Source organism: Neovison vison, chromosome 6 (assembly GCF_020171115.1).
Source record: "Neovison vison isolate M4711 chromosome 6, ASM_NN_V1, whole genome shotgun sequence".
Taxonomy (NCBI): domain Eukaryota; kingdom Metazoa; phylum Chordata; class Mammalia; order Carnivora; family Mustelidae; genus Neogale; species Neogale vison.
Genome location: NC_058096.1, coordinates 215,319,445 through 215,339,267, shown reverse-complemented (window position 1 = coordinate 215,339,267; position 19,823 = coordinate 215,319,445). Strand labels below are relative to the sequence as shown.

Sequence of the window (19,823 nt, the reverse complement as noted above, 5' to 3'; positions counted from 1 at the left end):
AGTTGTGATCTCTGTCAAAAAAAAAAAAAAAAAAAAACCTTAAAAAAAAAAAAAAGTTGGGGGGAACCCCTTATGAATGATAGAAGACATTCCTATGACTTAGGAAATTCCAAGGGTTTTAGAAGATCTGTACAAGGAACTGGGGACAAAGACCAAATATATTTCTTCATATATATATATATATATATATATATTTTTTTTTTAAGATTTTATTTATTTGTCAGAGAGAGAGAGAGAGTGAAAGAGCACAAGCAGGGGAAGCAGCAGGCAGAGGGAGAAGCAGGTTCCCCAATGAGGAAGGAACCCCATGTGGGAATTGACCCCAGGACCCTGGGATCATGACCTGAGCCAAAGGCAAATGCTTAACTGACTGAGCCACCCAGGCATCCCCAAATGTATTTTTTATTAAATCACAGGGACCTTATTTGGAAATAGGATCTTTGCAGATGTAATTAGGGTAAGGACAGAGATGAGATCATACTGGATTGGGGGTGCTGCTAAATCCAGCAGAAGTGTCCTCATAAGAGACAGAAGAGGATACTCAGAGACACAGGGACAAGGCCAGGTGAAGACAGAGGCAGAGATTGTGGTGATACAGCCACAGCCAAGGAATGCCAAAGGATTGCCAGCAACCACCAGAAGCTAGACGAAAGCTGTAGACTGATTCTCCTTCAGAGGCTTCAGTTGGGAGCTGACTCTGCCAATACTTTGATTTTAGGACTTCTTGTCTCATGAGTTGTAAGACAATAAATTAAAAAAAAAAGATTTTATTTATTTATTTGACGGACAGAGATCACAAGTAGGCAGAGAGGCAGGCAGAGGGAGGGAAAGGGAAGCAGGCTCCCTGCCAAGCAGAGAGCCCGATGCGGATCCCAGGACCTGAGCCGAAGGCAGAGGCTTTAACCCACTGAGCCACCCAGGTCCCTGTTGGGTTTTTTTTTGTTTTTTTTTTTTTTTTTTTTAAGATTTCATTTATCTATTTGACAGACAGAGAGACAGCTAGAGAGGGAACACAACCAGGGGGAGTGAAAGAGGGAGAAGCAGGCTTCCCGCCAAGCATGGAACCCAATGCAGGCCCAATCCCAGGACTCTGGGATCATGACCCGAGCCGTGCTAAAGGGAGACTCTCAAACGACTGGGCCACGCAGGCGCCCATATTTGTGTTGTTTTAAGCCATTCCGACTGTGGTAACTTGTTATATTGGTCCTAGGAGAGCAATATTGCTACTATTTCTTTAATTTGTTTAAGCCGTTTGTTTTCCTTTTCCTTTTTCTTACGTGTTTTATCACTGTAAGGGCGCATCTCTGTGAGATACCTGCCTCACTGTGTCGGTGACGCTTGTCGCAGTCCTCCTCCTTCTGGTTGCTTCCGGAAATCAGGACTTCACCTCAATGCTGTACAGAGTTCCTGAGGAACTAGTAGTTCCCATATTGGGGTGCTCTGGTTGGCGCCCACACCCGGATCTGGCTTTCCCACAAGTCTTCGAGCCAAGCGCTGTCACCCATCCACACTCTGCCGGTCCTTTGATGACAGCTGATGGGGGTCAGATTTGCCACCCCCAAATATGCCACTTTAGCAAAAGGATTATTTTAAGCTGAAGGCAAGTGAGATGCAGAAGAGGCCTCTGTTCTCCCCTTTTCTACCTAAAAGCAGGGCATACATTTTCTTTTAAGAAAGTGACATAAATTTCCCTTTTTGAAGATGTCCCCTTTTCTCCTATATCAGGAAGAGAAGAGTGACTCATCACTGAAGATAGAGAGGCACCAAAATGAGCCTGTATCATCAACAAACCTTATGAAAATAACCTTTATCATCCATTCGTTTCTACCAGACATTTCCTAGTCATTTCCCCACCATTTATTGTCCCTGGAAGCCCAAATCCCCTTTTCTTTGTTAAAATGGTATCTAAACCCCTGGGTCTAATCACTTCTTTGAAATTCACTGCTTTTCTATGCATGTAAATATTCATAAAAATGATATGCCTTTTTCCCTAGTAATCTGTCATTCATTAGTTTAATTCACAGGCCACAGTCACTGAATCTAAGAGGGTAGAGGCAATGTGTCGCCTCCTTGACACAGTGGTAAGTTCCCATTTCACAGACAGAACATTGAGGTTCAGAGAGATAGCAACTGGAGGCTGTGGATTACAGGGAAGCAGTTCCTTGAAGCACTGAGGACACATCTGTAATAAGCCTGGGTCTCTCAGACTGTTTTCCCCAGGAGGGGTGCTGCCCAGGGCACTTGCGTGGCAGGCCGGCCTTTCAGAGTCTCCATTTCCTTGCCCCTTTGTCAGCCTTCCAGATGTTGTGGCTAAGGCCCTGGGGACTGAGGGATTTGTGAAACCAGGGCTTAAGCCAAGTCACGCCCTCCCTCTTCCTCTCCTGATCCCTCATTCTGAGTCTCCTGGGCCTTTTACACCTGCTTGAGCCTGAAGGTGTGGGTGGCGGAGGCCTGGGGTCCAGCTTCCTGACACTCAGCCACAGGTTTGGCCTTTGGGTCCTGGGGTCGTTGGGGGGCTCTGGCAGTGGGCCTTGTTCCCTTATGGACAGATGGCTGTGGCTTCCCTGGCTGCAGATGGGCCCACGTGCTCCTAAATAGCCTCGGCACCATGGGAGGTGGACCTCTGCCAGAGGCCAGCCCTGCCTTGGGCAGGCAGCTGCTCTAGAAGTCTGCCGGGGTTGTGATTGGCTAAAATGCCTGGGTAGGAAGTCAAAACCCTCTATTCAGCTTTTTGCGGGACTGGTCACTTCCTAGATGTCATGATTATAGAAAGAGGTCTGCCTGCCTTGCCGTTTGGAGTCTCTCAGCCTTCTTGGCCCAAGGTAAGCTCAAGGGTGGTTGGGGTCTAGAGCAAGGTCTGTCAAACTTTCTGCTTTGGTGCCATGGTGGTAATGTCATTGGTAAGCAATTACTCACTCTGGGACGGGGAGGTTCGGAGAACATATTATATATTACGATACTATTAATAATGCTATTAAGATGTCCTGTGCCTTTAATACTTTCATTCTCTCACACGTGTGTGGTGAGTTTCCAGAAGATATGGGGTATTGGAACAAGCTAAATGCAGAAGCAGATGTGAGAAGCTAGCTGTCTTCTGTGAGTCGATATGAATGAGATGCAAAAAACGTAAAACAAAGCCTCTTTTTCACGTTTTTTTTCCTTGAAAAAGTGGTTATTTTTCATTAAAAATATTCTCTTTTTTTTTAAAGATTTTATTTATTTATTTGACAGAGAGAGATCACAAGTAGGCAGAGAGGCAGGCAGAGAGAGAGAGAGGAGGAAGCAGGCTCCCCGCCGAGCAGAGAGCCTGATGCGGGACTCGATCCCAGGACCCTGAGATCATGACCTGAGCCGAAGGCAGCGGCTTAACCCACTGAGCCACCCAGGCGCCCCCAAAATATTCTTACTGTAAGGTTTATTTTATTTTATTACTATTGGTAGGTTTATTATTGATTGCAATTTAGAAACTAGTATGTAGGGACGCCTGGGTGGCTCAGTCGGTTGAGCATCTGGCTTCAGCTCAGGTCACGATCCCAGGACCCTGGGATTGAGTCCTGCATCCCGCTCCCTGCTCAGTGGGGAGCCTGTGTCTCCCTCTGCCCGCTTCTCCCTCTGTCTGCCGCTCCCCCTGCTTGTGTTGCTCTCTCCCTCAAATAGATGAATAAAATCTTAAAAAAACCCACAAACCTAATACATAGTTTAAAAAATTCTCAGTTTTAATTCCTAAATGGTAAATATAAGTGACTGTAGTCCACATTAATAGATATACTTTGGAGTCCTCAACAATTTTTTTTTAAAAGATTTTATTTATTTATTTGACAGACAGAGATCACAAGCAGACAGAGAGGCAGGCAGAGAGAGGGAGAGGAGGAAGTAGGCTCCCTGCAGAGCAGAGAGCCCGATGCCCGACTCGATCCCAGGACCCTGAGATCATGACCTGAGCCGAAGGCAGCGGCTTAACCCACTGAGCCACCCAGGCGCCCAACAATTTTTTTAAAAAAAGATTTTTATTTATTTATTTGACAGAGAGAGCGAAAGCATGAGAGGAGAGAGGTTAGTGGGAGAAGCAGACCCCCTGCCGAGCAGGGAGCTGGATGCGGGACTTGATCCCCGGACTCCAGGATCATGACCGGAGCTAAAGGCAGTCGCCTAACCAACTGAGCCACCCAGATGCCCCCCCCCCCCAATTTTTTTAAGAACGTGAACAGGGGGGCGCACCTGGGTGGTTCATTTGGTTAAGCTTCTGACTCTTGATTTCAGCTCAGGTCATGATCTCAGGGTTGTGGGTCCCAGCCCCGTGTCAGGCTGCAAACTCAGCGTGGAGTCAGTCAGCTTGTCCCTCTCCTTCTGCTCCTCCCCCTGCTCTCTCTCTCTCTCAAATAAATAAATAAATAAATAATCTTTAAAAAAAAAAAAAAGAATGTAGAGAGGCGCTGATACCAAAAAGTTTGGGAATGTCAGATGTAGGACAAGGGCCCAATTTGGCCCACTGCTTTTGTTTATAAATAAAGTTTCATTGGAACACAGCCACATCACTTATTAACCTATTATCTCTGGCTGCTTTCCTGGTACAACGGCAGAGTTGAAGAGTTGCAACAGAGACTGTCTGGGTCACAGAGCTGAAAATATTACTCTTTGATCCTTTAAGGCAAAGTTTGCTGGTAGCTGATATAGACTAATGCATTTAATTATCATAGTCTTATTATTATTATTTCTGTTTTACAGATGGGACAACAGAGGCACAGAGAGGTTAAGTCACTTTCCTAAGGTCACACAGTCAGTGAGGCTAGAGCTGAGCTGGGAGTGGTTTTAGGGAGGGTGGCAGGGCCAAGCTCCTCAGGTCCAGGGACTGTCCCCAACGGGGTGTGGTAGATGTTTGTGGTTAGTCTCCCGCTGCCTGGCCTCTGATTTTCCTTCCTCTGTTACCCAGATGTTCCCTGAGGACCACCCCGCTCTCTGTGTCTATAGATTTTGTGGGGTTCTCTGAAACCCTCTCTAGGGAGGTGCTCCAAAGAAAGGCCTCTTAGCTCAACTTGAACAAGGGGTTATAATGGGCCTTTTGCTCACCTGAATCAACACAGCCCTCTCATCTTCTAACCTCACTGACTGCAGTTTTGTAGCTCTTGGCCATAATCACAGAGGCATTCACAGAACAGGCAGGGAGGTGAGGCCCTGAGGATGGGGGTCAGGGAGGGGGGCGTCTTCTACCATCTCCATCTGTGGGGTCAGCTTCCATAAGTCTGGAGTGGGAGGGTATAGACAGGTGCCCCGGGTGGGCTGGAAGGGGGATGGAGGGTAGGCTGTCAGTCCCTTCTGTAAGCACCCCACCTCCCCCTATACGTCTGCTACACTGCTGGCATCTTGAGCTGGCCATGACCATCCATTCGCACCCATGGGTGGGCTGCTTTGACTGAGCTCTAGGACTCCCCACTGCCAGGGTGTTTCCCATAGGAGTTCTGCTAATGTTTGGGACCTCACGGGTGCTCTCTGGGGTCCCACTGGCCCAGTCATGCAGGATGGTCATGCGGGATGGTTGATCTTCCAGAACGGTTGCTTTTAGGTAGAACCTGTTTGGCAGGCAGATGGCTGGAGACCTGGGTGCTTGAGGATGAAGGCGTGGGGTGGCAGTGGGGGGCACCACTCTAACTTCCAGCCAGGACAGCTGGCAAAGACCTGGCTTTTGGCCTTGGCTTTCCTGGGCTTGTTAAGGTAGCCAGGATTTCTAGAGTTCTGGCCACTAAGTGCGGTGAGGCACAGAGCCTGTCTGCCTTGTTCTTTGTTGGCTCTGGAGCAACACCCAGACATCGCCAAGACTGGATGCCTAGAGAGTCACAGCTTCCTTGGCTACTTTCAAATACGTTCAAAGGGCCTCCTTCTACCATTCCCCCAAAGAGACCTGGGGAGCGCTTTGCAGAGGGATAAAGACCAGTGCAATCAAAAGCCCTTTGATTCAACTTTTTTATTTTTTTTTTCTTTTTGAATGTCATGCAGTAATTCACAGTCCCAAGCCCACAGTTTTCAAACAAGGTAGGAAAAAGGAAAAAAGAAGCAAAGGAAATCGGTGGTGGTGGTGGTTTTTTTTTTTTTTTTTCTTTTTCTTTTGTTATTTCAAGCAGGACCAAATGTCAGAAAAAATGCTTCTTTTCTCAATCATTAATTTTTTTGTCCTTTTTAAAATTGTTTATTTTTTTTAATTGATTTCTGCAGGCAGTAATAGTAGGGTTTGGTATAACCAGCAAGCACTCCTGTGTGTGTCTGAGAACGTGTGTGGGGTATGAGTGTCTGGTGGAAGTCTGTGTGGGTCGCTGGGTTTCAGCTTCACTTCTGGCTTCTCCGCCACACGGGCCACCAGCTCGCGTTCACCAGGGAAAGGAAAGATTCGATTGAGATGATAAAACTCATCAATAGAAGCGATTTTTTTTCTCCCCTTTTTTTCTTTTAAAAATGTTTTTTTTTTTTTTTTTTTTAATTTCCATTTTTCCCCAAGGTTCTCCAAAAATGGCTGAGTTAATTCGAATCCCTTGGCTGTGTGGTTTGTCTGCCCCGCCCCCCCCCGCCCCGAGGGCCCCCGTCGTGCGGGGGAGGGTCGGGGTTGGGTGGGGGGCGCATCACTGCCCAGGAGCGGCTTTTCTGGCCGAGGGTCTTTGCGGGACACCCTGGTGTGTCCGGGTCCTGGGGACTCCCTCCAGAGCCCGGGGTCGTCCGGCAGGTCCTCTCCTGGGCCCCTCCCGGGCCTCCCCTGTGTGCTGGGCAGGTGGCAGCGAGGTGGCCCCGCGGCCTGTGCGCGGCTCCTCCCCGTGGGGCGTGTGCGTGGGGTGCGTGGGGGGGCCGGGCGGGCGCGGGTGCCACCTCGCCCGGGCTTAGCACCAGTCGTCGTCGTCGGTCTCGCTGTAGGCTTCGTGCAGGCCTTTCCTGGAGCCCGGCCCGCGGGGCCTGGCCAGTCCGTGGGCCAGGTAGTAGCCGTTGGGGAGTCGCCGGCCGTGCCGGGAAGGCGAGGCGCAGGCCGGGCCTGGGGCCCGGGGAGTCCTGGGCGAGCACGTGTGTCGCGCAGGGGGTGGCGCGTCGTAAGCCGCGGCCCGGGGCTCCTCCCCGCCAACGCCGCCCGAGCCATCGGCCTCGTCGTAGTCGGAGCCCCGGTAGTAACCGTGGTGCCGGGGACCGGGGGGCCCCTCGGACGCGTGCGCGCCAGACGCCGGCCACCGCGCCCCGCCGTGGCGACACGCCCTGGGGGACTCGCTCCGGGCGGGGCCCGGGACCCGCCGCTCCATCGCGGGCGAGCGGCTGCTGCCGTGGCCCCCCGCGGGCGGCCGCTCCCCGGCCAGAGGCTCGGCCGCGGGGCCCGGGTACCTCCGCGGGCCGCTGGGGGCCGCCCGGCCCGGCCGCGCCGCCGGCTGCTGCTGCTGTGGCTGCTGCTGCTGCTGCGGGGGCCCCGAGCCGCCGGCCTTACGGATCACGGGGGAATAGGACACGTGTGGCCGGGGGGTGGAGGGGGTCTGGGGGAGCTGGCGGCGTCCGCGCCGCGGAGTGCTGGTACCAGATGTTGAGGGGGCTGGGCTTCCACTTACGGAACTACTGCCCTACACGAAAATTGAAACAAAGGAAATCAAAAAAAAAGATACAACAAAATCAACCAGAAGGAGACGGAGGAGACACAGAGGACGGGCGGGAGAGAGGGAGGGGCAAAGGAATACCAAAGGGGACGGAGGAGGGACGGGGGAGGAGGAGAGGGGGACACAGGACATTTGAATGGAAAAAAAGGAGAAAAGCAACAGCCACAGGGAAGAGGAGGTGAAGGAGGAGGAGGAGGAGGGGGAGGAGGAGGAGGGAAGGAGGAGTCAGAGACAAGGAGGGAGGGGAAGTCGAAAACCAACACAACAAAGTGAAAAGAGAAATGAGAAATGGAGTTTTGTAAGTTTCGGGGTTAAATAGCAGAAGTTTCAAAAATTACTCACAGGCGTCCAGAGGACAGAAATCATAATCGAAACAAAAACGGAAGCCGGGTTAAAGGAAAGCAAAAGGCAGCAGGCAGCCAGCGGGGGCATGAGCCATAAGGACCGCGCTGGCCAGAAACTCAAACGTGATCCACAACCAAAGAGGAAGCAGCTGCGGGGCAGGGGAGGGGGCGGCGGGCGGGCAGGGGGGCTGGGGGGGCAGAGTGGGGAGCCAGTGCCTACCCCTGCCGGGCTTCTCCCCATCCCCGGGAGCTTGGGGACCCCAATGGTGGGCAGGGTTGGAGGTCACAGTGGGGAGAGAGGACCCTGCCTGGAGGGGCTCTTATGGTGTGCCCCCCCCAGCCCCCACACTGGTCTCCCAGGGGTTCAGGTCTGGGGCGCCCAGTGCCACACCCACCTGCCGGTGCGCTATGTGTTCACGGCCCTCGCTGGGTGAGCGGGACCAGCGTTGGTCCCGGGCCCGGGCCCGGCCGTGGTCAGGCGGCTCCTGGGTGTAGCGCTCCTTCTCAGAGGGTGGGGGGTGCGGGTGGTGGTGGCGGTGGTGGCGGTGCTGCCGGTGCCTTCGGTCCTTGGGCCGGCCCCGCTCCTGGTCTCGCTCCTTAGATGGCAGGTCGCCGGACTGGGTGGTCATGCTCAGGTCTGTCCCCAAGCCTGGGCCCGGGTTGGGGTGGGGATCAGACAAACAGGTGACCGTGAAGGAGGAGTGGGTGAGATGTGCACCTGGGAGGTCACCTGGGGGGGGGCGGTGCAGGCTCTCGAAAGGGGCCTTGGTCCCCAGGCTCTGAGCAGCCCCTGGCCCAGCTCGGGGTCCCTTGGTCCTGTCCCCGGAGAGTCCTGTTCCACACCCAGGCCACTCCTTTTCTCTCTCCATGTTTGCCCTACTCTGCCCTATCTTCCTCTCCTGCCCTCCTCTGTCTCCTGGGGCCCGCAGGGCAGCCCACCTGTGTCCACGTCTGTGTAGCGGCCCAGGGAGCGCTCAGAGGCTCGGTGGCCGCGGTCCCGGCGCCGCTGATGGTGCCGCTGGTTCTCCTCAGGCGGCACCCTCTCCAGGGAGTAGTCGTCCAGGCGCCGGGCCTTGGGGCCCAGCACGGAGGCTGAGCGCTTCATGGGGCTGGTGTCCGAGATGGTCTGGGAGGGTGGACAGGCCAGCGGGCCAGGGTCAGCAGCCTGCACGAAGTGGTCCCGGTCCGTTCTGCCCCATCAGCCCTCAGTGACCAGGTGTGACCACCCGGGGCAGAGTCCGAGTGCGCCCTGGGGCTCGGTTTCCGATCCACCAGGATCCCAGGATGCCTCTGCCTCCTCCTAGGCCTACCCCGGGCTCCTGCCGGGAGGCCCCGTCCGATCCCCTCCTGTTGCTTCTCAAAACCAGCCCTGGAGGTACCACCACCCAGCCCTGGCCATTCAGCCAGAGACACACAGGCAAGCTGAAGGGGACAGCTTCTCCCATCCAGAGTGTCCCCTGGGGCCGTGGGGCCACAGGGCCCTGCCCTCAATCCTGCCTACTCTCCTCCCACGGCAGGGCAGGGGGGGGCGGCAGTGGTCAGGCCTCCTATGAGCCCAGGGCCGGGCACCAAGAATCCCAGCTCACTGTCCTTCCTCGGGTGAGCTGGGACCGGTCTTTCCTGGTCACCCAAGTCTGGCTCCTGTAGCCTGCCCTGGAGGGGCTGCCCTGGCACCTGAGGCCCTGGGGGGGACCCGCTCTTCTTGGCCTGCAGTCTGGGAGCCTGTGGGAGCTGCACCTCCCAGGTCAGGCCCCAGAGAGGGGCCTGTGGTTCTCTGCTGCTGGGAGAGGAGAGGAGGAGGATGGTGCCCGGGGCTGGCCCAGCTGAGTGGTCAGTGGCACTTCGGTTTTAAGGGACATGAGGCTTCAGCACCAGAGGGTCAGAGGTGCGTCAGGGGAACGAGAGCCTCTGAAAAGGCGTGGGCCCGGTGGCGCTGCGGATCAGGTTTCTTGGAAAGATGGCACCTCCTGGCTTGGGGGCTTGGGGGTGAAGATGGGGGAGGGGTGGGGGGGGCAGACCCCGCCCCCCCCCAGCAGGGCACACAGAGGACACAACACACAAGGATGGGGCTTCATGGGCGAGGGGGGTGCAGTCTGCAACGAAAGGGCGGGGTCCAAGGGGTGGAGAGATGACAGGACTCCCACGAGGGGGGGTGGGCGGGAAGAGGGGGCCGGAGCCCAGCTGGGAGGTGGGCGGTGAGGTACATACACTGAGGTTATTCCCACGTGGCCGGCCCCTTCTCCTCTGTCACAGCCCCACGGGATGGTGCACACAGAAAAACAGAAAGAAGAAAATAAATATAAAAGCCAAGAGGGAGAGGGAGAGGTGGTACACGGAGATGCCAGGGTTGGGGAGAGAAACCTGGGCAGTGTGGGGGAGGGGAGCAAGGGAAGCAGGGAAAGAGGTTAAAGTCCCTGGTGCGTGGGTGACCCCAGGTCCGGCTGGCCAGCCTCCCACGGGCACAGAGGAGACAGACAGGAGACACCACAGACAGACAGATGGCAGAGGCACGAGACCGACAGATGGGATGGCGTGGCCACAGGCCCCTGGCCCTGGGCTCTGCTTCATGCAATGCGCCCCAGCCCTGGCTCCGGCTGACACTCAAAGCTTGGGGAGGGGGCGGCCGTCAGCTGGCTTGTCCCAACCCTCTCCTGGGGCCCAGCGACTCTGTCCTGGTGGTGGATGGGGTAAGGGGGCTGGCAGCCACATGCAGCTAGGTGCCCCCCCCGACCCAGGTTCTCTGCAGCCAGAGGCCAGCCAGGTCCCTGAGCCACCCTGGCCCCGCCAGGCACAGCACAGCCTCCCCCCACCGCTGACCCCTCCGTGCAGACACCACGGCACAGCACACGGGAAGCCCGCCCCGGCCCCACATGCCACCGTGCCTCTCAGGCTGGGCGGGCAGCCAGCCATGCTTCTGGCTTCTGGCCCCTCTGTCCCTGCAAGCCTGGGGCAGCGGGATCACGCATCTCTCCACTCCACCGCCCCCCCTCCCCACTAACCAAGTGGCCTCTGCAGCTGGGCAAAGCAGCCAGCCACACACAGACACACACCAGGCATACGGCCCTGTTCCCCCCACTGGCCCCCACAAAGACCAGACAGGAAATACAAACCCCAGCTGCCTCCAGGCCCACCCCAGACTCTGCTACCAGGTCCTAGGACCTGCCAAATTCCTGATAGCAGACCTATGTGCATGCGTGTGTGTGTGTGTGTGTGTGTGCGCGCAGCTCACCCAGCCCCGACACACCACCTCCTCCCAACACCCCCACATGACCTCCACATCCCCTTGCCTTGGCCCCTCCAACCTGGATAGCTGGAAAGCACTTGGCAGTGACGACTGTGTCCTGCTCCAGGGGAGCCCCTTCCCTTCTCTGGTCTCCATCAGAGAGGAGCTCAGAGGGCCAGGCCTTCTGGGCACTGCAGGATGGGCCTGCCCCCTGCTGCGGAGAGCGCAGGTGGGTCCCCCCGCCAAGCCCGGGTCCCAGAGGAAAGAGATACCCTGGGCTGTGTGTTGGACCCCAGGGGCCCGAGTCCAGCCCCGGGGGGGTGGGTGAAAGCCCTCACCTGGTTCTCTGCAGGGAGGCGGGGCATGGAGGCGGCCCGGGCCTGGCCTTCCATGGGGAGGTAGTGCTCGCTGTCCGAGTAGCCATCTCTGCCCATCTCTCGCAACTCTACAGACTGTGGGGCATCAGGGCAAGGCCAGCTGAGTTCCTGGCCCGACCGTTGGGCCCCAGGGGTGGCCTGGTGGGTGTGCGGCTGCAGCTGTGGGGCCCACACCCTTCCCTCCTGGGCTGCCTAGGCCTGGGAGCTGGGAGGCGGAGGGGGGGGGACAGAGGCACCTGGGAGTTGGGCTGGCTGTTGGGCATGTCGGTGGGAGGCCCCCGCTCTGGGCTCCATGTTCCTGTCTTCTGGAACATCTCCTGGGCTCGCTGGGTCACCCAGGATGGGCTCTCCTTGATGCTGCTTTCATGAGCCATCCTGTGTGTGGGGGGACAGAGGACAGGGTGGCGGTGGGCACTCCAGGGGTGTCTGCACCGGGGAAGGGTGCCCCCCTGCTCTTCCATCCCCACCTCCTGGCCAGAGCCACACTCACAGGCCTCCACCTGGGTCCAGCTGGGAGGAGGGGAGGGCGTTCTGGCTGGGGCCCCCCTCCTGGGTTGGAGATGGGGGCTCCATGCGCTGGAACATGAGTGGTGTCCGGTTCTGGAGAGGCAGAGAACAGTGTGTGGGTACAGGGTGGACAGGCAGGGGCAGTGGGTAGGCTGGGGAGGGTGTTCGAGGCTCCGGGTCTGGCTAGCTGTGCAGAGGACACTCAATGCTTCCCCCTGCAGCCCCAGCCCCCCAGCGCAGTCATTCTTGACATCCTGAACACACACACACACACACACTCTCTCTCTCTCTCTCACACACACACACACACACACACTCAGGTTCCCTCCATCAGCCAGTCCACTAGACTCTTCCCTGCAAGTCCGTGCAGAACAGGATCACTTCTCACCCAGCTCTGGCCCTATGGCCTCGCCTGGACTGTGCCACTCACCTCCTCCCCTGGCTCCCCGCTCCAGCCCTAATCCACCCCAGACACCAGAGGGCGCCAGCGACCACCTGAGCGTGGTTACTTCTCTCCGGGGGCGGGGCCTCCCATCAGACCCGGACCAAACGTGTCAAGGGCCCCCAAGGCTCTCCACAGTCTGCCCTCTCACTTTCTCACCCTTGTCTCCATTCTTTTTTTGAACTCACTGCCCGGAGTTCAAGACCTGAGCTGAGATCACGAATCAGATACTTCACCGACTGAGCGACCGGGCGCCCCCTTGCCGCCCCTCTTGCTCGCTGTGTTCAGCCATACTGGCCGCATCGCTCTTCTCCAAACTCAAAAGTCTTGCCACAGGACCTCCGCCCTGCTGTTCCCTCTGCCTCAGAGGGATTCGCTGATTCGTGGGTTAGGACTCAAGTTGGGAGTTCAGGACTATCATGGGAGACCTGCTGAGCCCTCTTCCCTCAGACATCCACGTGGCTTTCTCCCTCTTCTTTTTCTTTGGGTCTCTGCCCGACATCACCTCCTCCAGGCAGCCTCCCTGATCACCGGTTTCAGACTGCACCCCTCTCCCCCAGCATGCCTTCTTAGGGCACTTACTGTTCCCTGCCGTGTTAGTCACTTATTATTGTTGGAATGTCCGCTTTGCAGTGATTCTGGTCTGTTTTGCTCACAGCTGCACCCCCCCGCCCCCAGGTCTGAGAACAGTGTCTGGCACACAGTAGGTGCCCAATAAGTGTTAGAGGAACAGATGAATTCATCTGGGCTGCCTCCTCGGCCCAACCCTACTTTCCGGTGACCTGTCCTGCGTCCTGGCCATGCCCTGCTGCTCTGGTTTGTCACTGTGGGGCCCGCAGGGGAAAGAGCACCAGCGGGGAGGGGGCCAGGGCCCAGGGCCGTACCTGCTCCTCGCGTAGGGCCTGCAGCTTCTTGGCCTTGCTCTGCCGGTAGTACTCCATGATCATCATGGCTGCGTAGATCTTGCCCACGGTCAGGTCTGTGGCTGGGGGCACAGGGTGAGGTCGCCGTGGGTGTGGGCCCTGTGTGCGCCAGCCTAGCCCCTGCTCCAGCCTCCTCTCTCCCTGCCCCCTCCCACACTGGCAGGGCAGAGCCCGGGGCCAGGCCAGGCGCGGCTCTTACACTTGTGGGGGGTGACCAGCAGGTCCAGTGTCTTCTGGGACAGGTTGGGCCAGATGGCCATCATCTCTTTCCTCAGCTCAGCGTCCATCTGCTGTTTGTCAGCTCCGCCTGCAACGTGGGCACAGAGAGGCCCTGACTGCCTGCCTGGGGGTCAGCCAGACTCCGGGGCAGCTGGAAAGCCAGCAGCTCCTGCCAACTCAGGCCCTGGAATCCTGCTTGCCATGGGTCACCAGTTCCCTGCAGGCCTGACCCAGAGGACAAATGACCATGTGGGCTCTGGTCCGTGGGGGGGCTATGTTGGGGGCGGGGGGGGACAGGCAGCATCAGGAGGAGTGGGAAGGCGCAGGTCCCAGCCTGGCTCCCACTTACCCACTGCATGGCTCAGGTGTTAGGCTACCATTGTGTGCCTCAGTTTTCCCATCTGCAAAATGGGATGACAGCAGTAGGACCTACCTCACAGAATGGTCTGAAGATCAAAGCAGCTAGTATGTGTGCAGCCTTAGGACAGTGTCCTGCCGAAGAATGACTATGACAGCAGCCCACAGGTCGGAGGCAGAGCCCCGTGCTAAGCCTCGGAGAGGCTGGGTTGTCTCAGAGCAGCCCTGATAGGGGAGGTTTCTCCCTTAACCAAGTCTCCCCTCCCACAGATGTGACCTTCAGCCACTGCTGATCCTCGGTCCCTCACCCCGCTCACGGAGGTCATTAAGGCTCCCTGCCAGCGATTCCTGGTCCGACCAGCCTGACTGCCCAGGAGCCTGGCTCTTCCTACCCCTGGGCTTGGCCAGGGGCTGTGTGATGACTTCTTTCCAATGAAGCGTGAGTGCGCTGAGTGGCCACTTCAGGGTCAGGGGATTTAGTGGCCTGTAGGGGGCATTCCTGTGTTCTTTTTCCAAAACTCTGTCACGGTGGCTGGTGAACAGAGCCCCCTGCCCACCCAGGAAGGACAGAGAACAGGAGTGGGAAGCAAATCTCGGTCGGTGGGAGACCTCAGGGCTGTTTGTTGCATGGGCACGTTCTCCTCCATCTGGACCGCTACACCAGCCCGCCCCCCCTTCTACTACTGTTTCTGACTCCCCAGCTCGGCACAGGGGAGCTGTTCCAAGCTTTTACCAGCAGGTATGGAGGGACAGCTAGAGCAAGGCCCACGAGGCCCCCTGTTGGGCCAAATATTAACCCTGTAGTTGCTGGACTGTGGGGTGGGGTGGGGGAGGTCCCGGAGATGGGGGAAGGACAGGGGCCAGTACCAGCCAGCAGGGAAGTGTTTCAGAATTCTAGCAGCCATCGGCCTGCTGGCTGAGTAGCAGCTCCTAGCCTCGGCACCCCAACATCCCACTTTGCCTCCACTCCCCGTGGACCTCTCCTTGCCCAGCGTCTGTCCTCCCTGCCCTTCCATTTCCCTGGGCCACCCCTGCCCCGCCGCTGGAGCCTGGGTCCAGCTTCTCAGCAGATGTGGGTCAAAGCATAAACGTCTGCCAGGCACTCTCTGGAGCCTTCGCTCACCTTCACACATGTGCCTCTGGACACACACATCTTTACTCTGAGAAAGATCCTCCAGAAGGGCCTTTTTACCAGTGCACAGGTAAAGCTCAGAACTCGTTCTGGAGTGAGACTATTGAGGCCCCGCGGGACTGACCTGCCTGCAGAAGGGCAGGTGCCTCTGCTCAGGAATCTGTGTCCGTCCCCGCCTCCACCACAAGAGGGCGCCGACCCCGTTGGAGTCAATCCGCCAATGCCTCTGCTCTGAGCTCTCCGTGTTCTGTTCCCTCACTCCTGTGATTGCCCAAGTCCTCACCGTGACCCCACAAGGCCCTGCGCCATCTGCCCTTATTTCCTCTACTTCCTCCCTTGCTCACTCTGTTCCAGACTGAGTTTGCTGTGCCTCACACATGCCCGGCATGGTCCTGCCTCAGGGCCTTTGCTCAGGTTATTTCCTTTGCTAGGATAGTTCTTTCTACGAATATCCATGTGGATTCCTTCCTCACCTCCTTCAGGTCCCTTCCTAAACCCAAACAGGTCTTCTAGCTGGCCTCCCTCCCTGAAACAGCCTCCCGCCATTCCCTTGGATGCCATTCTGCCTCTCTCGCATTCCTTCAAATCACTTCATGATGTTGTTCCCCATCTCACCCACTAGAGGGCGAATTCCACGGTCCGTTCTGTCTTTACACCACTGGTGATGCAGGGCTGTGTGGTCACTCAGGCCAAGCTGCATGGGGGTGGGGCTGATTCGTGGGTTAGGACTCAAGTTGGGAGTTCAGGACTATCATGGGAGACCCTTGGGAAAATCCCCCGTGTTGTTAAGCTCTCAAGACCCTTGACACTAACTCAGTTTTTCTTTCCTTATGGGAAGCAGCTGGAATTAATTACCAGCTCTATCTGCTGTCCGCTGTAGCTAATTGAGTTGCCGGGGTGCGGGTGGGGGGGCTGTGTGGCTCCTTCTCAGAGACCCAGGGAGGGAAAAAAGAGAATGTGGCATTTCCTAGTAAAAGTCACGTTCTCCTTCCAGCTTATAGGTTTCCTGTTTCTGTGAAGAAAAGGAACACACATGCCACTGAGAACAGAATTGTGTCCCCCTCCCCCAATTCATGTTTGAGCCCTAATCCCCAGTGTCACTGCATTTGCAGGTAGGGCCTCTAAGGAGGTAATCAGAGTTACATGAGGTCATAAAGGTGGTCCCTGATCCCACGGGACTGCTGTTCCTATAAGCAAGAGACCCAGGCTATGCGAGGACACAGCAAGAAGGTGGCCATCTACAAGCCGAGGAGAAGGTCTCACCAGGAACCAGCCCCACTGGCACCTTGATCTTGGACTTCCAGCCTCTGGAACCGTGAGAAAATAAATCATTTAAGCTGCCCCGTCTCTGGTATTTTGTTACGACGCCCGAGTGGACTGTTGCGCTCGCTCTAGGCATGTGGGTTAGGTAAGGGATCTGGGCAGGGTTTCTCAACCTAGTTAGCACCATGGACGCCTGGGGCTGTATCATTCTGGGTGTGGGGTCACCCCATGCACTGCAGGGTGGTGATTAGCCTCTCTGGCCTCCACGTTCTTGGTACCCGTGGCACCTCCTTCCCCAAGTCCTGACAACCAAACTGTCCCCAGACATTGCCAAGTGTCCCCGAGGGGATAGAACTGTTCCTTGGCTAAGAATCACCACCTCCAACTGTTTCTGTTTCAATTCACTTGGGAAGTCTCCCATTTGGGACTGTCATTTCACATTTAAACAAAGGGAGAATCCTTTGGGGACTTCAAGGTGGCCTTCTGCTGGGGTCCTTCCAGGCCGAACTTCAGACTTATTCCTTCTCCAGGGACAGAATTGCTAACATCCAGGGTGGGGTGAGGGCAGGATCAGGAGGTCCTCCTGGACGCAGGCAACAGTCCCTCACAAACCAGTTGTGTCCCAGGGTTTACCGTCCTGGGTCCTCCCCTGCTGTATCCTGTTTTGCGTGACACTGGGCTCTGAGTCTGTCCCTGGAGGACATTTGGCAGCCTCCCCTGCCTCTACACTCCAGATGCCACTGGCACCAGCTCCCTCCCAGATGTGACAACCAGAAATGTCTCCAGAGTGCCAACCCTTGGGGGCAGGATCAGCCCCTGGCTGACCTAGGGTTTACCCCTCCCCCCACCCGAATCCCCAGCCCCTACCCCCCGCCAGCTCTATCTTTCCCTCTGCATGCCTCACCTTCCAACACATTACATTCTCCATGAATTTATCATGCTTATTGTTTGTCGCCTTTTGCCTGCAGCCCCATGAGGGCTGGAGATTCATTTATCTTTCAGGTCTGTGTCCCACATACCAACAACAGGGCTGGGCACACAGCAGGCACTCAATGAATGCTCTCGTTCAGTGAGCCATGGCCAACATGGTCAGCAGTTCTGGATGGATAACAACATGCCAGGAGGTCACCCTCTCTGGTGCACCTGGGTCAAAGCCACTTAGCTCCCTTGAGGCCCATCCCAGAACCTTCCACGTTCTGGCAGATCCCACATGTAGAGAGAGTCTGGTCTTTGGGGGAGATTAAAGGGCAGGACAGTGGTCTTTTGGCTAGTCAGCCCTGTGGAATCCTGAATGAGGGTCCAGGCTGGCCCTGGGTGGGCTTAGCCTGGGCTGTGGCCCTTTCTGAGACAATGGCAGGTGGCATTCCTGTTTTGGGAAGCTGAGGTCCCCCTACAACCAGTGGCATGTCAGGACTGAGGACCATGTGGGCACGGGGGATGCCAGACAGGTGCAGAGATGTCTGGTAATAGTTGGCTCTGGTTTATTTTTTCTCCATGCACCATCCCCTACACCTGTCTGGGCTAGTAGTGCACAGTGGCTCCACGTTTCTACAGCTCTTGTGTGCTCTCCGCAGAAGTCCGAGTATTAGTGTGTGGCTGGGGGTTTGGATCTGCTAACTGGGTTTCTGTTTGGGTTGGTGGTTGGCTCTGCCCTCAATGCACAGCCAGGGGGAGCGGGAGGACAAGGGGGCAATGAAAGGACACAGACTGAGTCCCTTGGAGGGAGAATTCAGGGGTTCAGACATGATATCCAGGAAAAAGAGAAACATGAGAGAAGGACTTTCTTCAAAGATGAGATTCTCCTGAGTGCAGAGAACAGAGGGGTGGGGAGGAGGGATGGACAGACGGAGGAAGGAGAGGGACGGACAGAGAGGGGACAAAGAGGTGAGCGGAGGGACCTGCCCTCTCTCTTCCAAGTATCCGGCTAAGAATGACCTCTCAATTTTTGGAGGATCTGTATGACTGAGGTTAGTCCATTCTCCCATATGCTGCCCCCTGCCTGCTGGAAAGGAGTTCAGTGTGTTTAGAAGTGAATGGAGTTGTTGAAAAAAAAAAATAAGTGTTATACTTTCAGCCCTCCTAAGACACAAGTCAACTAAAAAGGCTGTGATTGTCATCACTGTTCTAATTGTTGTCCCCAAGCACTGAACGAACCTTCCTTAACCCTGGAAATTGGATCAGTTATTCTCCATGGAGCTCTGGGAGGGCCTGGTGCCCTCACCAAAGTCAGGATAGGGAGAGGTCCCTGGCTCAGAGATGTCAGGGGCATGACCCTCTGGGGACTGAGTAGCGTCTGGAGTATGAGTGACAACAGCAACAAAGTCAGGCACATCCCTGGGAGCCTTTGAAATCCTCATGTAGGGCATCTGGTGGGTGTCATAAGACTGGCCTGACTGGAGTTCCACAGATGCTATCCTCATGATAAAGGACAACTCGGCATTCTGAAAGAAAGGACTGCTCTCTGACCAGCTCCTGGGAGGTCACCTCTATGTCCTTAGAGTGTCCTGCATGATGAAAGTTCTTTTGGGCACATGAGATAGTTTACCCCAACAATGGGATTTGTGGTGGGGGTCTTGGGCCATGTGACCCACCATTAGTGTGACCTCTGGAGGGGCTGGAGTCTGAGTAACTAAGGTCAGCCAGGCCTACACGGCCAACCTCCAGCATATACTCTGGTCACCAGGGCTTGAGTGGGTTTTCACAGTTGGCCACACTTCATCTGGGTTGTCACATCCTGTTGCCAGGACATCAGTGCTGCCCACGTGACTCACCTGGAAGTCTGCACCTGGTCTCCCGTGGACCCTGACCTCTGTGCCTCTGCTTTGCAGATTTTAACCAGTATCCTTCTGTTGTAATAAACCATAACTGTGAGTCCAATAGTGCCTCTTGGTTCTGAGAATTTCTAGGTAATCACTGAATGTGAGTCTGGAGTTCTCTTGGGACTACTGAACAGGTCCCCAGAGAGAAACAGCAGCTGGATCACAAAGGCATTGCAGACCAAGAGTGGGGGCACAGTTAGACCCATTTTAAAGGTGAGTGACACATGGCAGGCAGAATTCTGAAGCTGCCCCTGCCTCCTGCCCCAAGACGCTAGTTATTCGATCAAATGCTAGTCTAGGGACTGCCAGGAAAGGCTTCTGCAAATGTAATTAAAGTCCCAAGTCGGCCAGCTGTAAGATACATGACTTATCTGGGTGGGCCTGACCTAATCAGGTAAGCCGTTGTAAAGCTGAGTTTTCTCTCCACCTGGTGGCAGGAGAGATCAGACAGATTTGGAGTACACAAAAGATGAGATGCCTCCCTGGGAGCTAAGTGCAACCTCTGGCCAAACGCCAGCAATGAAGCAGACCCTCAGGCCGATGGTCACAGGCCACTGAATACACCTGAATGAGTCTGAAAGTACATTTTCCCCCAGGGCTTCCAGAG

At 56.1% G+C, this 19,823-nt stretch overlaps 1 protein-coding gene and 1 long non-coding RNA gene across 2 annotated transcripts in view; one reads left to right on the top strand and one right to left on the bottom strand.

Annotated features, from left to right (window-relative positions):
- The first annotated feature begins 2,756 nt into the window (after positions 1-2,756).
- On the top strand, positions 2,757-16,475 carry LOC122909667. The gene is made up of 3 exons (XR_006385173.1): positions 2,757-2,822; positions 14,273-14,441; positions 16,247-16,475. It is a non-coding gene; the product is annotated as an uncharacterized LOC122909667 (long non-coding RNA).
- CACNA1A (calcium voltage-gated channel subunit alpha1 A) overlaps positions 5,945-19,823 on the bottom strand; it is a 214,159-nt gene continuing 200,280 nt past the window's right edge. Inside the window, exons 41-49 of the mRNA XM_044254073.1 lie at positions 13,626-13,733; positions 13,388-13,488; positions 12,045-12,154; positions 11,791-11,929; positions 11,516-11,629; positions 10,163-10,198; positions 8,894-9,080; positions 8,350-8,603; positions 5,945-7,577 (exon numbers count right to left, since the gene is read on the bottom strand). Coding sequence (XP_044110008.1) covers positions 6,861-7,577; positions 8,350-8,603; positions 8,894-9,080; positions 10,163-10,198; positions 11,516-11,629; positions 11,791-11,929; positions 12,045-12,154; positions 13,388-13,488; positions 13,626-13,733 — 1,766 coding nt within the window. The 3' untranslated portion in view covers positions 5,945-6,860. The remainder of the gene's footprint in view (positions 7,578-8,349; positions 8,604-8,893; positions 9,081-10,162; positions 10,199-11,515; positions 11,630-11,790; positions 11,930-12,044; positions 12,155-13,387; positions 13,489-13,625; positions 13,734-19,823) is intronic.